This window comes from Podarcis gaigeae (assembly GCF_964106915.1).
Source record: "Podarcis gaigeae genome assembly, chromosome: 3".
Lineage (NCBI taxonomy): Eukaryota > Metazoa > Chordata > Lepidosauria > Squamata > Lacertidae > Podarcis > Podarcis gaigeae.
Window position 1 is genome coordinate 55,637,662 of NC_139680.1, and position 14,638 is coordinate 55,652,299.

Below are 14,638 nucleotides of genomic sequence, written 5' to 3' on the forward strand. Positions count from 1 at the left end.
GACTCCTCTTCTCATTGGCTTGGGCTCCACTTACTGCTGGTCTCTTAGCTTTCCATCCCCCAGTCCTAATGAGCACAGACTGCCACTGGCAATCTGGAGAAGATTTTGAATTATGAATAGTATCATTATCAGATAAGGATAACTAAAATAAATGGGAAGCGGTGTTGAAATAATCTGCATTTTATTTAGGAGAATAGGTGAGGCCTTCTAAAATATGAATCACTGACACGTTTTATAACATTGGGCAGTTTGACATAAACCAAACAGTGCATTTGTTTGTTAAATGCCTCTTTGGGTAAGTACAACCTCAAGTTTCCAAACAAGCATCTCAAACTAAAGGATGATATGCCCCCTCCCTCGTCGTCCCCCCAAAGTATCACAGAATTAATTACAACATTTAGGAGATGACAAAATATCTGCTATATCAAATATATTTTGAAGAACAAAGATATTAAGGAGACAAACAAAAACAAAACAAAACATTTCCTGTCCTTGGTTAATTTTTCTTTTGAAGAGCCTTTTGGATGCAACCTTCATCACAACAAGAGCCTATTTCTTGCAGCCCACAGATATACAATAGTGAAATGAATTGGGGGTGTGGTGGGCAGGACTGAAATGTTCTTTTGTGTGTGCGGGAGACTATGTTTCTAAATCAGGCACCTGTAATCAACCACTGAGTGCCTACTAGGGCTAAATAATAATGCCCCATTGTCTGTTTAAATTCCATTATCATGAAATTAATCAGAATTTCCAAGAAAATGAAATAGGCATGATAGGCTTGATGTCCTGAGATCTGGAGAAAGCCTTGAATCTAGTTGTGGCTTTGCCTCAGCAGAAAGTTCTGCTCACACAATTTCTGTGTGGAAAACCTCTGGAGAGAATGCGTATGGAGTGATGACCTACAGGACATACAGAGGGCTGGTGGAAACCAATAACTAATAGTGATTTAACACTAAGTGCTAAGGAACATAGCATAAACCCATTGTGGGAGCTGCACAACAGCACTATCAAACCCTGACAGTGTGTCATTGTTTCTCAAAACTCAAGACCAAACATTTCACTTTCTCATCCAGCTTATACTCAGTGTCTGCATGCCCTTCACTTTCCCTGTGCATCTTCTCTGAAATTTTCTCAGCATTCCTCTCCCAACTTCAAAATGGTGATTTGTCCCTGTTTTCCCCCTCTTACAGCCACTTTTTATGCTTTCATCTTATGACTCTGTTCCCCTCCCATTTGTAAAACATGTCCGCTTCTGTTCACTGTGTAATAATTCTCAGATCTTGTGTCCTTTTCACATAGCTTCCTAGCCATATTTATACTCTCCTTATTTACACACAAGTGCCTCTAAATCTACCAATTCCCACCATAGTATTTCTCTTTGCTTATGCTTGAGCTATTCCCAGAGTGACTCATGTAGTGCTGCTACTTGGGCAACTGGGAGATCCATGTGGCACCTCATACACAGAGGAAGTTGTGGAAAACCAGTTTTAGGTCGTATTCAAATGTTTACCTATCAACGTAACATAATTTTCTGTTACCAATAGCTCTATTTTAATTTTATGTGTTCCTCCCCTGACCTTTCTTTCCTTTTCTTGAAGCTCTTAGAGTGCAGTCCTAATCTGTTGATGTTAATAGCTAGAGTAGGGTTAGAACAACACTTTGCTTCCTCTGTGCTAGTAGGGCAAAAATACTGCCGGGCTTCAGGTGATAGGCCACAAAACAGGGTTTTCAAGGATGGGGGCAGCTTTGGATCTGCCGGATCCAGTCCCCCCATGGACTCCCCAAAGGGCTACATCTTTTGAATCCCTCAGGTACACCAGCACATGGCATAGTGAAAAGGTTAGGAAAAAACATCTACCACCCGCTTCTATCCTAGTCATTGTTAGCTAGCAGGACCTGATATGTGATGTCTGCTACTCCTTCCTGAATCTACCTAGGGATGCTATACAAGATGTCTAACAAAGCTTTATGCTTCTAATCCCTGTCAAAAATTTAACCATAACATATTTATCTTAAAACACTGGGACCTATATTTTTGTGATGAAGATTTTGTCTTTTAACACCAGGTCTCGATGCATTCTGGTAAGAATAGTTCTTAGACAACATCTCTTGTAGTCTTTGCTCTCACAAAAAGCATATATTTTTTTAGGAGTAAAGGATTTTGGCTAAAGATGTTGAGTGAATTTGTAACAATGCACACATTGATCATGACCCATGTAGAAAGAGACTCATTATATTTAATTCTTGGTGATAACAATATGAGCATGGACAGGAAATTTGTTTAGAGCTATACATAAACAAAGGTACTTTTAGGTGCCCCCCTCCCAAATTCTCACACTGATAAGAATGTACCACAGCCACTAGGAGACATGCATTTTGTTTTGCAAAGTCCCTAGCAACAAATATACCCATCTTTCAAAGTTAAGTTTCTCTGGATAAAACATGCAATTCAAGTAATGGTATATCAAGGTTTCAGATTAATTGGTTTTATGAAGCAACATTCAACTCATCTGCAAAGCAAAGCAATTAATATTTCTGAGATCAAGGGCCAATGTCTGATTCATACCTCTTTGACATTGTGATTAAGGCTAGCTATTTATTTCCTGGTCTAAGCCCTTCTGGTATTAGAAGGAAAAAAGAAGGAAATCGGTTCTCAAATGCGCTATGGTACTTTCTACAGTTAACACTGAGAAGGTGAAATCTTCAAAAAGCCCAAATTAAAAAGCTAAAAAAAGTTTTAACTGAAACTCGCAATAATGAGCAACAAATGAAATCCTCAGGAAAACTTGTGCTAATTCTTTGGCTTAAAGAAAGCTAAACTGGCAGGTCTTTGGAAAGCCAATTCATCTATACTACACAATAGACAAAGCTAAGAAAAAGAAATGACAGAACCTTAAGGTTCTGTGTGTCATAAGGTTGGAGGTAGATGCTATCCATCTACAAGAAGCCAGATCCTGCATTTAGGGTCTGAAACCTCTGCACTCATTGTTTAGCATAGTTCATTCCTGATCTAGGTGGTCTGGTGACAAATTAATCTGACACCAGCTCCGCAATTTCACATCTTGATCAGGCACTGTTAAAAGTCTTGATGTTTCTTATGAGGTATAAAGTATGAATTATTTCACCAAGCGTGACATGATATCAAAAAGGTCAGTCACTTTTGTATCTATAGATACAGTTGCATTGAGAGATATCAGAAATGCCTTTTGTAGATACACTGAAAAGGCACTAGAGCTGTTGTTTTCGAAAACAACTTTGTTGGTTAAAGTTGTTATCCTTACTCATTTTACTTATCCATGGAAAAGTCTATAGCAAAGGAAGCAGTCCTGCAAGTCTGTACTTCCGATGAGCTATTCTTCTCACTGGACAATTTACCATGTAGTTAAATTACTTGGGTCTCTTTTGATTTAGGCTTCTATCTTATACCCAGTGTCCTGGAAGTAAGCCCCGCTGAACTCAGTGGGACTTACTTTTGAGAAGCCATCCGTAGGATTGCATTACCAGGTACCAGTCCAACACATAGTGGACTTCCTCCCTTCCACTAGTGGCAGTAATTGGACTGTTATGAATTCCAGTCACTTCTAGCTTGACCTAGAGGTGAAAAAAAGAGATGTCCAAACATTGTCGTGAACTGGTCAAGTCTTTTAAGGCACAGTTAATCTGAAGAATTGTACCTTCCTATAAAAATAAATGCCAGTTCTATGGTAATGTTATCTTCCTTCTGGAAACATAGTATACACAATAAAGTTTACATGTGTTAAGTAGATTTGTCTAAAGAAGTATCCTACAAACATTCATGAGGTTTGACATTGTAACTACAAGTGTAAAACAACATAGACAAAACACGACTATATGGAACAACTTGTTTGCAAGGACACATTATTATTTACAGACTTACTGTGACTGGCAATTGGAATAATGATATTCCGACATCCTCATCTAGACCAATATTGTGCATTTCATTTTGATGCTAAGAAATCAGTCTCGAAACATAAAATGAAGATAGATTAGGAGTTAGATGCTCATTTCAAGTCTCCAAACTAAAAGTAATTAAGAGTGTAGTGTTTGTGGAAATGCAGCAAAACTGAGAATAATCTTACTTTGTCTAATTGGGACAGTACAGCACAAAATAAGACATATATAGCTGAGTATATAATTTGCTTCAATAATAGTAGCATAGTTTCCCACTGTATCTCTACAGGGCCAAATAGTTAACTGGTTTTTCCCATTTATACATTGTATGCTAATACTGAATATGATTTGGAATAGTTTGGGGATAATGCATATGAAAAAATTTAAAACACCAAGTCCATGTCTAAAAACCCCTAAACCCTTTATCCTTCATTTAGTTCATCTCTGCTAGCCTGGCATATCCTTGATTTTTTAAAAGAAAACTGGGAAATAATTGAATTTATCTTTACGGATACATAGAAGCAAATATATGGCAGGTTTTCTTTGCATGCCTCCAAAGAGATCATCAGATTGCTATACAGTGTATTCTTTAAGGACAAAAGAAAAGCTCCTGAAACCGAGTTATGATTCAGCAAATAACTTTGGCATTGATCCATTTAAATGAACACAAGCATAGACTGAGAATACTGTCACAAATTTTTCTTCCTATGCCTAAGTATTTTTGAGTGGGACAATTGTAAATTGATACTTGGAAAATGCTTTTTGTTCCAACAAGACTTGAAAAACACAAGACAGAAACATCTGTAAGAACATCCCTCTACACACACACACACACACACACACACACACAACTTTACTTTTTGTCAAGTACTATTTCAGCACCATGCTTCCCTTCAGGAAAGGAGTACTTGGAGATTCTCTAAAATGCTGTTACATCTCCCCTCTTTTTGCCTCTGCTCCTCTGGAGATGAGCAGACAACCTTTCCAAGTGCATGTGACCTATTGGATCACATTTCTATGATCACAGGTGCCAATGGATTTCACGTGGCCCTCTGTAGAGGGCACAAAGTGCAAAATTATCATAATGTCGCAGGTTGCGTGACTCTTATTGTTTTGGTGCCTTGGTCTTTGGCCCAGAAGTCTTTGGCTGTCCAGCCTTCCCTTTGTAGTCTGGAGCTGGAGTAATAGGGTGTTGGGATTTATGCCCATTGTATCCATTTACAAAGACACACTGATAGTAGCGGACAGCAGCTGGTAAGGAAAAGAAAAGAAAAAGAATGGTCATTAACATTTGATTTTGGTCACTATTGCATTAAAATGGCATTACAGTGGTACCTCGGGTTACATACACTTCAGGTTACATACGCTTCAGGTTACAGACTCGGCTAACCCAGAAATAGTGCTTCAGGTTAAGAACTTTGCTTCAGGATGAGAACAGAAATCGTGCTCCGGCAGCGCGGAGGCAGCAGGAGGCCCCATTAGCTAAAGTGGTGCTTCAGGTTAAGAACAGTTTCAGGTTAAGAATGGACCTCCAGAACAAATTAAGTACTTAACCTGAGGTACCACTGTAATTTGAGGAAACGCAAAGTTTACCAAAGTGTAGGCTGGCATTCCTACTTTACTTCTATACTGACTGTTGTTTGACTCTAACTCCCATCATTCCTGACCATTCGCCATGCAGGCTGGGGATCAACCACATCTGGAGGGCCACAGGTTCCCCACACTTGATATATAGTATACTCAGATGGCTCCCATATAAATCTATAATATTGTCAGGATTGACTTTCTTCAACATAGTTAGACCTGGTGCCACCACACCAAGGTGTAAGCTAACCGCTCCCCCCTGCAATCTCATCTCCCCCATGCTTGTTTACCTCTACACAACAAATCCAATATTATGACCTAGAAATGACATGATCTTTCAAATCAAACTGAAATTGAATCTCACATACACCATTCTGATTTTATTAATAGAAATAAGATACAGTAAGTAAACATTCCAGTTACAAACTCACATTTATCTTTCTTTGTTGCACTTAGATCAGTGTGTCCCTCTATAAAAAAAGTAGTAAATACAAGGTTCTTTAGTAAAAAGAAACTTAAAACAATCTCTGTGTTTCTAGGTCAATGATGGAAAAGGGGGAAAATATAAAATCAGCACTATTTGGAAGATAGAATTCAGATATTGCAATAGAAATATAGTTCTTGACGATTTGCATTGATTACTAATTTGCTTCCAGGTATGGCTCAAAGTGCTGACCATACACTGCACACAGGTGATGTAGTGACAATAAAGGATGATGATGATGATGATGATGATGATTATTAAACACAGACACTGCAGCAGGGTGGCTAACCTTCTCCTGAGTCTTACAGTCAGTTCCCAATTCTAGATTCAGATGACAGAATTGGGCTGACAAGAGTCTGAAAAAATCAGGCCTCTAGAAGGAAGGCAGTATGTGACAGGCACAACCCCAAAACTATGTATTTACGAGGAACTCTTCCTTATCAAATATATATATATATATATATACAAATATATATTTTTGCATAATAATTATTTGGACTTTCCATCATCTTCTGAAGCAACAAAGCTAAATGGAGTATACCAGTGACCCTGGTTCCTGCAGCTAAAAGTGTAAGCCCTTAGCTGTATGTGTGTGTGTATGCTGTTCAGTTACCATGTATTATACATGTCCTTTCTCATCTGCTCTTGTTTATCATAGAATTATAGAATTAATTGGAAGGGACCCTGAGGATCATCTAGTCCAACCCCCTGTAATGTAGGAAAATGTAGCTGGCCTATACAGGGATTGAACCTGAAACCTTGGCATTATCAGCACCATGCTCTAACCAACTTACCTATCCAGGCCCTGCGTATCAACACAACCAGTCAAGTTTTCCAAGAAAGCTTTCTTCTTTTCTTAAATCCTTGTGCCATGCATTTGTTTCTTGCATGATACATTTTGAACTTGGGCACATACATCCAAGAAAAGATTCTCCATACAAGGGGGAACCTTTATGTGAGTGAGCCTCTGGTGAGGCTAGCCTTTGCAGCCCCACAATGCCCCTCGTGTTATTTCAGTGTTTGTGGAGGGTCACATGAACCTCCCTAAAGACACATATGCATACATTCTCACTCAGTTAATTATTGAAGACACACCGATGAATAATAGCCACTTTCCCCTACACACAAAAGGAAGCCAGGTAAGAATGAGGCATCTGTACTTGAGCATAAAACATACCATAAGAAGCTGCCCTGTACCTTCACTAAACCAATTAAATCCCTGCTCTGTTATGAAAACGCCATAAACTATTGATGCTGGTCTTCTTCAAAGTTGTTTAAAGACTGTAAAAAAATAAAATCATGCCATGAATCTTGATTTGAATATAAAAAACTGTTATTTTGGCTAATTAGAGGCATCTCTGGGCAATTCCACCATGAGCAAAATATGTAATGAGTTATGTGTGTCAGAAGCAGGTCACCCAGCAGACAGTTTTAATTAAAGCAAAGTAGTTTGGCAGAAATGGCGATGCAGACAGGTTTTGCTTAAGAGACAATGTGAAAAAACAAAATAATTATTCATTTGTATTGACACGTTAATTGAAGACAGGATCAACATTATGGAAGGAAAATTCAACATAGTGCTAAGGATTTATTCAGCACAAGGATTTATTTTTGCACAAAGGTAAATGTCCTCCCTTTCCTCCCCGCCCTGCACCCCTGATTACTGACCCTTTATTTGGGTTAAGTCATTTTCTAATGAAATCAAACAATTTCAGTAAATCTATAGTGATGACAGGGCAGAAAACCTCCCTGGGCCCCTGCCTAGTCTACATAGTACTCAGCCTGGGCATTGGGAGTGTGTTCACCAGCTATTATCCCTTCTTTGAACTCTTCAAATGGTGTGTGAAGGATACCACTGCAGAAGAAATAAGTTGACCAGGAACAAGGGGGTTTAACCAAAAGAAACTGAGCTGTCCAAGAGGTGGGAGCCCCTGAGAAAGAAGAGGAACAAAAACTCTGCCTCCATCACTGGCAAGCAAACAAACCCTGAAGTCAGGACTGGTAGTCAAAAAGCAGATCATGGAAGATGAAGATATGACAAGCACAGGTGACAATAAGGGCAAAATACAGGCAAGAAGTCAAAAGGTGCTAAGACCTAACCACTCTCAGCACTCTTAACAAACTACAACTCCCAGGATTTTTTAAGGGAAGCTGCAACTGTGTAAACTGGTAACATGAGTTGAGTGGAGATTTGGACCTTAGTCTAGTTCTACGTGCTAACCAATATATGGTCCCTAAAACATATGCTGCTCCTTTGACCATATTGCAGGGCTAGAAGGAGTCCTTGACTTTTCTTTACACATTTTGTTTAATAAATTAATGTTTTATCCTTATTTCTGAAAAAAACTGACTCATAAATTAAGGGTATCTTGGGGTGCAGCTAAACCTATTGATTTTGTCTTCATTTGGCAACCATGACAGGTTAATTATGGGGATGGCGGGTCTCAATGAAACATGGTTTTATTTGCTAATCATAACATTTGTTTTGTATTCTCTTTATATCAGGTCAGTTTTTGTTGCAACATCTAATTCATTGTGTAATATTATCCCTTGAGAATGTACTTTATGTGGTAACAGCTGTGAATCCCCCCTTTTTCGCACAACTTTTCCTTTTGTTTTGTTATTTTATTCTATTCTTTATTTCTTACCAGATTTCTTTTTTTTTAAAGGAAGATGGAGGTCCAAAACATCGGGAGGGGAGCCAGTTCGTGTGTCTAGTTTCAGAACTCACAGGGTTAAGGAGTTCTGAGTGACGTCTCTCCATTCCTGAGGCGTGTCTACTAGGTGGGAGTGGCTTTATCTCACTGCCTGTTTGTCTCTGCTTCCGAAAGAGACGGAAGCAAAATGTGTGAGCTGAGTCCAGGAAAGCTCTGTAATTGTTTAACTGCTTGAATAAAAACTGAGTTATAAACACATTGACGCCTAGGTGTGTTTGATCTGCTTAACACCGGGGAGCAACAGCACGCTGCGGGTAAAAGCTCTGCATTTGTGGCTGACGAAGGACGAAGGACCGGGAGCAGAGGCGCCAGACGGAAGTGTGCCGGGCTTCCATTCAAGCAGCTGCGCCTAATTGGGGTCCAATCCAATTAGCCACGGCAATTATTCAACAGTTGGGAAGGCTGGTTTAGATGCTTTATTTATTTATTTATTTATTTATTTACTTTAGATCCACATATACTTCTACAGCCACCCTAGTCTTTATTGTTCACTGGCACTACAGCAGGAAAAAAACCTTCAACCTCTAGGCCACTGTTGGCATATTTCAAGATGCTGGAGGAGATGATGAGCAAGTTCTACCTTACATATAACAAAATGAAAGGTCAAAAATGTTCCAAGACAATTCACCCACCTTTTAAAAATGGCAGTCCCTAGAAATACTAAATGTAACCTATTAGGTAGTGGGTTGGGGAAAGCCACCCGTTTTTGAGGAAACCCCATTATCCTCTTTTCTGTCTGGAATGTGCACTAAAAGAAACCCTCGAAAAACCACACGCATCTCTAATAGAAACTGATGGCTTGTAATTGAAGCACAGTATCGTATGACTTTATGCTGGGAGGTATTTTGCCTAGCTTGGGTTCATGGATGGATGCCTAATGCTGCAGAAGTCTCTCCCCTCCCCTGCCAACAACTGAGGTTAACCAGAGTGTGGTTATATAAGACTCTCTCTGTGTTCTTCTGATGAAAGGCAAACAGCATTAGGCTGTTTTGTGGGGGGTATGATGGAGGGAGGGGTTTTTTTTTTGGGGGGGAGGCTGTTCTTTACATGAGGAACACACACACAGCAAGAGGCAAGCACCTCCCTCCCCGGCTTCACTAATTGTAAAGGGGCTGCCATATTTGTAATCAGGTAGGCCAGTGAGCAATATTTAAAGGGTTTCTACAACGTGGAAGATGTACCTTTTTTAGATGATCAGGAAACAATAACTACCATTCTGCCGGAGTCCAAAAAGGAAACGAGATTGTCACACCCTCCACACAGAGATATCCTCAGATAATTGCACAGGACCTTAATCTAACGTTAATCTCAACCCCTATTTGGAATTGAAAATATGATTCTTGGTTGTGCAGCGTTTATACATGCGCAGTTTTTAAAGAGTGTTATTGTCCTCCATTTTACTCTGCCATAGGTTGGGTATTGAACAGATCACCTATGTTTGGGGTAGATAAGAACATAATAAAAACAAAACCAGGTCTAATCATTTCTTCAACATGCAAAGTTAACTAATTTGTCTTAGAGCCAGTAGAGGATTATATTCAATACTGGTTTGCAAAGTGCAAAAAGATACACACAGATACCCCTCTCTGTGACAATAATCCCCATCCATTTAAAAGAATGAAAATGCCATCACTGGCCTGTGAATTGCATCATTAAGCTGTCATCTGTCAGATCTCTTCTTACAGTTTGTAAGTCTTACATTTGCATTGCCCTGAACCTAAGCACTGGTATCAAAGTGGGTTGGAAATTTGTAGTTTTCTAACCTACTAGCATAAGGGATTTAGTATGCCAAATTATAAGAAAAAAACCAAAATATATTGCAGGATAATGGGATGAAGACTCATGTCTTTAAGGCAATTCAGTCACTGTAACATTCAATTACCTGCATCTTTTATTTGGTAGGGGTGTGCATTTGTTTCTGTGGGCTTACATTTTCTGTTTTAGCTACCTGCAAACTGCCACCAACCTTAGCAGCAAAATTCAGGAATTCTGTCAAAGCAACTGCAGTGTTCCATGCACCAGAAACCATTTAGTCATGCTGGCCACATGATCCAGAAAAGCTGTCTGAGGACAAATGTTGGCTCCCTTGGCCTGAAAGCGGAGATAAGTGCTGCACCCCATAGTCGAATCTGATTGCACTTAACTGTCCAGGGGTCTGTACCTTTATCTTATTGGAAAGCCTGATTGACTGTCTGGTGTGGTCCACATGGAAACCACAGTGTCTAGAATTTCCATTATTTCTCATGTGCAAGTGGCAACAAAACAAAACCCTTCGCTCTTCTGAAAATTGACTTCTTGTTCAAATCCCATAACAGAATAGCAGCATCAGGAGCAGTACATTTATATTTTAGGGTTAAAAATGTATTACATTTCCTGATAGACCTATGAAGTTTTCAAGGGCAAATGACTCATTCTTTCTCAGTCCCTGACAGAATAAATAACAATATTTTTTGATAACCCAAGTTGTGTTTTGTACAATACTGACATGTACTATATGTCACCTGAGAATCAAAGAAGTTTACAGTGTTGTTAACCCTAAGCAGAACTTACTTGCTCTTGCAGCTTTTGAAATCTTGTCTGCAAAGGAAAGAAAGTTGTATGTCAGAGAGACAGAGAGAACTTGAAAGACAATTGAACAACATAACAGCCACCCTCTTTGCTTATTAATACAGGTTTTGATGAAGTTAACTCAGATGAATATATGAAGTTGTCAGGCAGTGATGATGACAATATGCCCTTGAACAAATTCTTTGATAATGTGATTGGAGAATGTTTTTTTGCCCAGGTAAACATCTAAGAAACCCTACTGTTATCTACCACGGTGGGTGCAAAGGGTAAACGTGTTTGAAAAAACAATAAGCTCCAGCAAGAGACACAGCTTCACTTGTCTTCCTACTTGCTACCTAATTCATTCATCTTTCCCTGGGGTGCAACTTTACTTATTAGAATAAAGAGCAAATGTAAAGCTCCAATTTATGCGATCTGCACTCAGACTGCAACTGATTCGTAATACTAATTTAAGAAAACACCTTTAATATGATCTAAACATGCATTAGGCAAGTAAAATGGCACATAGGTTGTTATGTAGGGCAAACAGTTGGCTTCTGCCACTGAAAAATGAAGAGAGCCATTGTTGTGAGTGGTGGGATCCTGGGCATGTACCGCACTTGGGAGTGATTATGGGGCTGGCAGATTGGCAATCCAAACTCAAAGTATACATTCATAAACATGCACTTCATTTTTTATTATAATGGAGTCCAACCTGCTCTGGTTGTAACTCCCAGGTCAGCCAAACAACTAGTGACTACATCTCTTCAAAACCAGTCTATGTTTTATAAACCACATGAACATTTCATTCCTCACAGAATGCTATGGGAGAATCCTGGGTGTGTGTGAATTGCACCAACTCATAATCTATCCCTCTATACTTTGGGAAAAGAAATGTGCAGTTAGGTGGATTTGTATTGTAAACAGTACCACTGAGGATTTCCTTCTTTTTCTCATGTGTTTTTGTAGGGTGGACAAAAGGGGAAAGAGGACACACTTTCTGTATTAATCTGTTTTGCTCACTAAAATCCAGCAGGGATATAAGAAATCTGTTTATCTCCAACTACTTCAATTGACATATGTGGTCAATAATTTCAAGGGAATAAGGCTGATTAGCAAAGATTATAATCCAGTGGGATCATGTGCAGGAACATAGACCATCAGTACAGTGCTGTCAAGTAACATGGGAAATCTTATCTGAGCAAAAAAATCTGGTAAAGTAGGGGAGGGACAGAGTAATCCTCGCCAACACACATGACAGTACAGGTGACCAGCTTGCCAAAGTAAGAAACACTGAAAACAAACATGGGAAATCATCATGTATGATCCTTGTCTCAAACTGAGAGAAAGTTGTTGGTAAGTTCCATTGAATTCAAAAGTAACATTCAATTATGGCATATTATGCCCATTAATAGACAAAACCCATTCATTTTAATTGGATTTAAGAAGGCTTATTTTCTCTGGGTTGGGTAATGTTTATATGTTCATCCTTACTAATATTCAATTTGAGCAGTACACATGTAGCCATTAGAGAACTGGGTGACTTTGGAAACTTAGAGCAAAAAACTGTTGATTACCTGTTGTCACATTGTGATGGTAGTGGGTTTCCTTTACTGCTGGGACTGTTAAGCAAAACAGAAAGATCCAATTCGTTTACATTCCCAAGGTCAATTTAGGCATTAAAGTTCCTCATTAAACCTACTATGTTTTATATATGTTGTAAGACACCCAGAGTGCCTGTGGAAACCCAGCCAGATGGGCGGGTTATAACAACAACAACAACAACAACAACAACAACAACAACAACAACAACAACAACAACAGTTGCATATTACCCCCTTAAGTCACATGCATTGTGCAGGTTAAAACAACAACAGCAATAATATTTCTGATGCTAATATCACATTTTGGTGCCCTGTTAAACACATTTTAATTTCTTAGAAATAACTGGAATTGGGCATTTAAACAAAATGCTCAATTAAAACCAAAACACAAAAAAATAAGGAAAGGGACATTCTTTTGGCAATGTGCTGCAGGATAAGAGGTTCTAATCGGATACTTCACAAGAAACTATCTAAGCAGCATGATCCTATATAGATTTTGGGCCCCAGAGAGATCAGATTGGCTTCGACCAGAGCCAGTGCCTTTATAGCCGTGGCCTCGGTCTCGTGGAACACTCTCTCACAAGAGACTGCGGGATTTGACATCTTTACGCAGGGCCTGCAAGACGGGGCTGTTCCACCAGGCCTTTGGTCTGACTCATTTTCTCCTTGTATAAGAAGAAGCATGATGGAGGTTCCCAGCCCGCTCACAGGTGCTTATAATATCAGTGGAAACAGTTGGTAACAGCCTTCAATTTTAACCTGAAGATTGCCACTTGTCCAGTTTTAATTTTAATTTGTTTGTATTAATTGTGGGATGTTTCTTAATTTATTGATCACTTGTTTTTTATGCATTGTTTTACTTGTATGATGTTAGCTGCTCTGAGCCCAGCTTTGGGTGGGATATAACTAAATTTATTATTATTATTTGTACCAATGTCTCTAAACTAGGGCTGAGCCCAGGTTTCATGTTAATTTTCATGCCAAAATCTGTATTTTAACTAGATCAAATCTTTTGCCAAACATGCCTACAAATTACACAGAATCACAATATGTTTGTTCACCCCCACCCCGACAACACAGAGAAATAGGACTGTAGAGAGGGAGCTTTGTAATGCTACTGTTTAGTTAATGGCAGTAGAAATCTTAAAGCTTCAGTGAGATGAAGGGATACAGCTCAGGGAAGCTCCTGAGCCTTGGTAACTGTGAAGTCCCTGAGCTACTCCAGAAGTTGTAAGTTTCATAAATGCTACTATTAATATCTGACATTGTACCATCTTGTGAACATCCACACTTAACAAAGGAGGTCATCTGCAATTCTTCTACAATCTGGACATATGCAATCATGGTTACAATGTGCAGAATTATGGGGAAGAAAAAGCACATCCTGGTCTCTTGGAGCTATCATTCTTGGGTTAGAGAATCATTTAGAGATTATTACTTAAGAGCAGAAAATGTTTCAATTGGCTGCTGAGAACTGAAAATTAAGAACATTATTTCTCGCCTTTTAAAAAGAAATAAATGAAGGGATGCATCCAATGTTATATTTCCCTAGCTGTCATTTGAAAATACTTATAAGGAATCCACTATTAAATATCACACATTGCTTTCTGTTCTAGTAAAAAAATTATGGGGAGTGCATTTGACAAAGCTCCCAGCAGCACCTCCAAAGTTGCTTCCTCACTAGAATCTTGTAGAATTTCTGAGGTGTTGCACTCCTAGGGTAATTAGCAGAAAGCAGAATTTAAATGGAGCTTTTACAGAAGCTCTTTATACAGCATTATAGCCCATTC

At 39.0% G+C, this 14,638-nt stretch overlaps 1 protein-coding gene across 1 annotated transcript in view; it reads right to left on the reverse strand.

Moving 5' to 3' along the window:
- Positions 1-621: 621 nt before the first annotated feature.
- The window catches only part of TRDN (triadin), a 175,433-nt gene continuing 161,416 nt past the window's right edge, over positions 622-14,638 (reverse strand). The window contains exons 39-42 of the mRNA XM_083731766.1: positions 12,822-12,866; positions 11,248-11,274; positions 5,928-5,966; positions 622-5,163 (exon numbers count right to left, since the gene is read on the reverse strand). Coding sequence (XP_083587892.1) covers positions 5,018-5,163; positions 5,928-5,966; positions 11,248-11,274; positions 12,822-12,866 — 257 coding nt within the window. The 3' untranslated portion in view covers positions 622-5,017. The remainder of the gene's footprint in view (positions 5,164-5,927; positions 5,967-11,247; positions 11,275-12,821; positions 12,867-14,638) is intronic.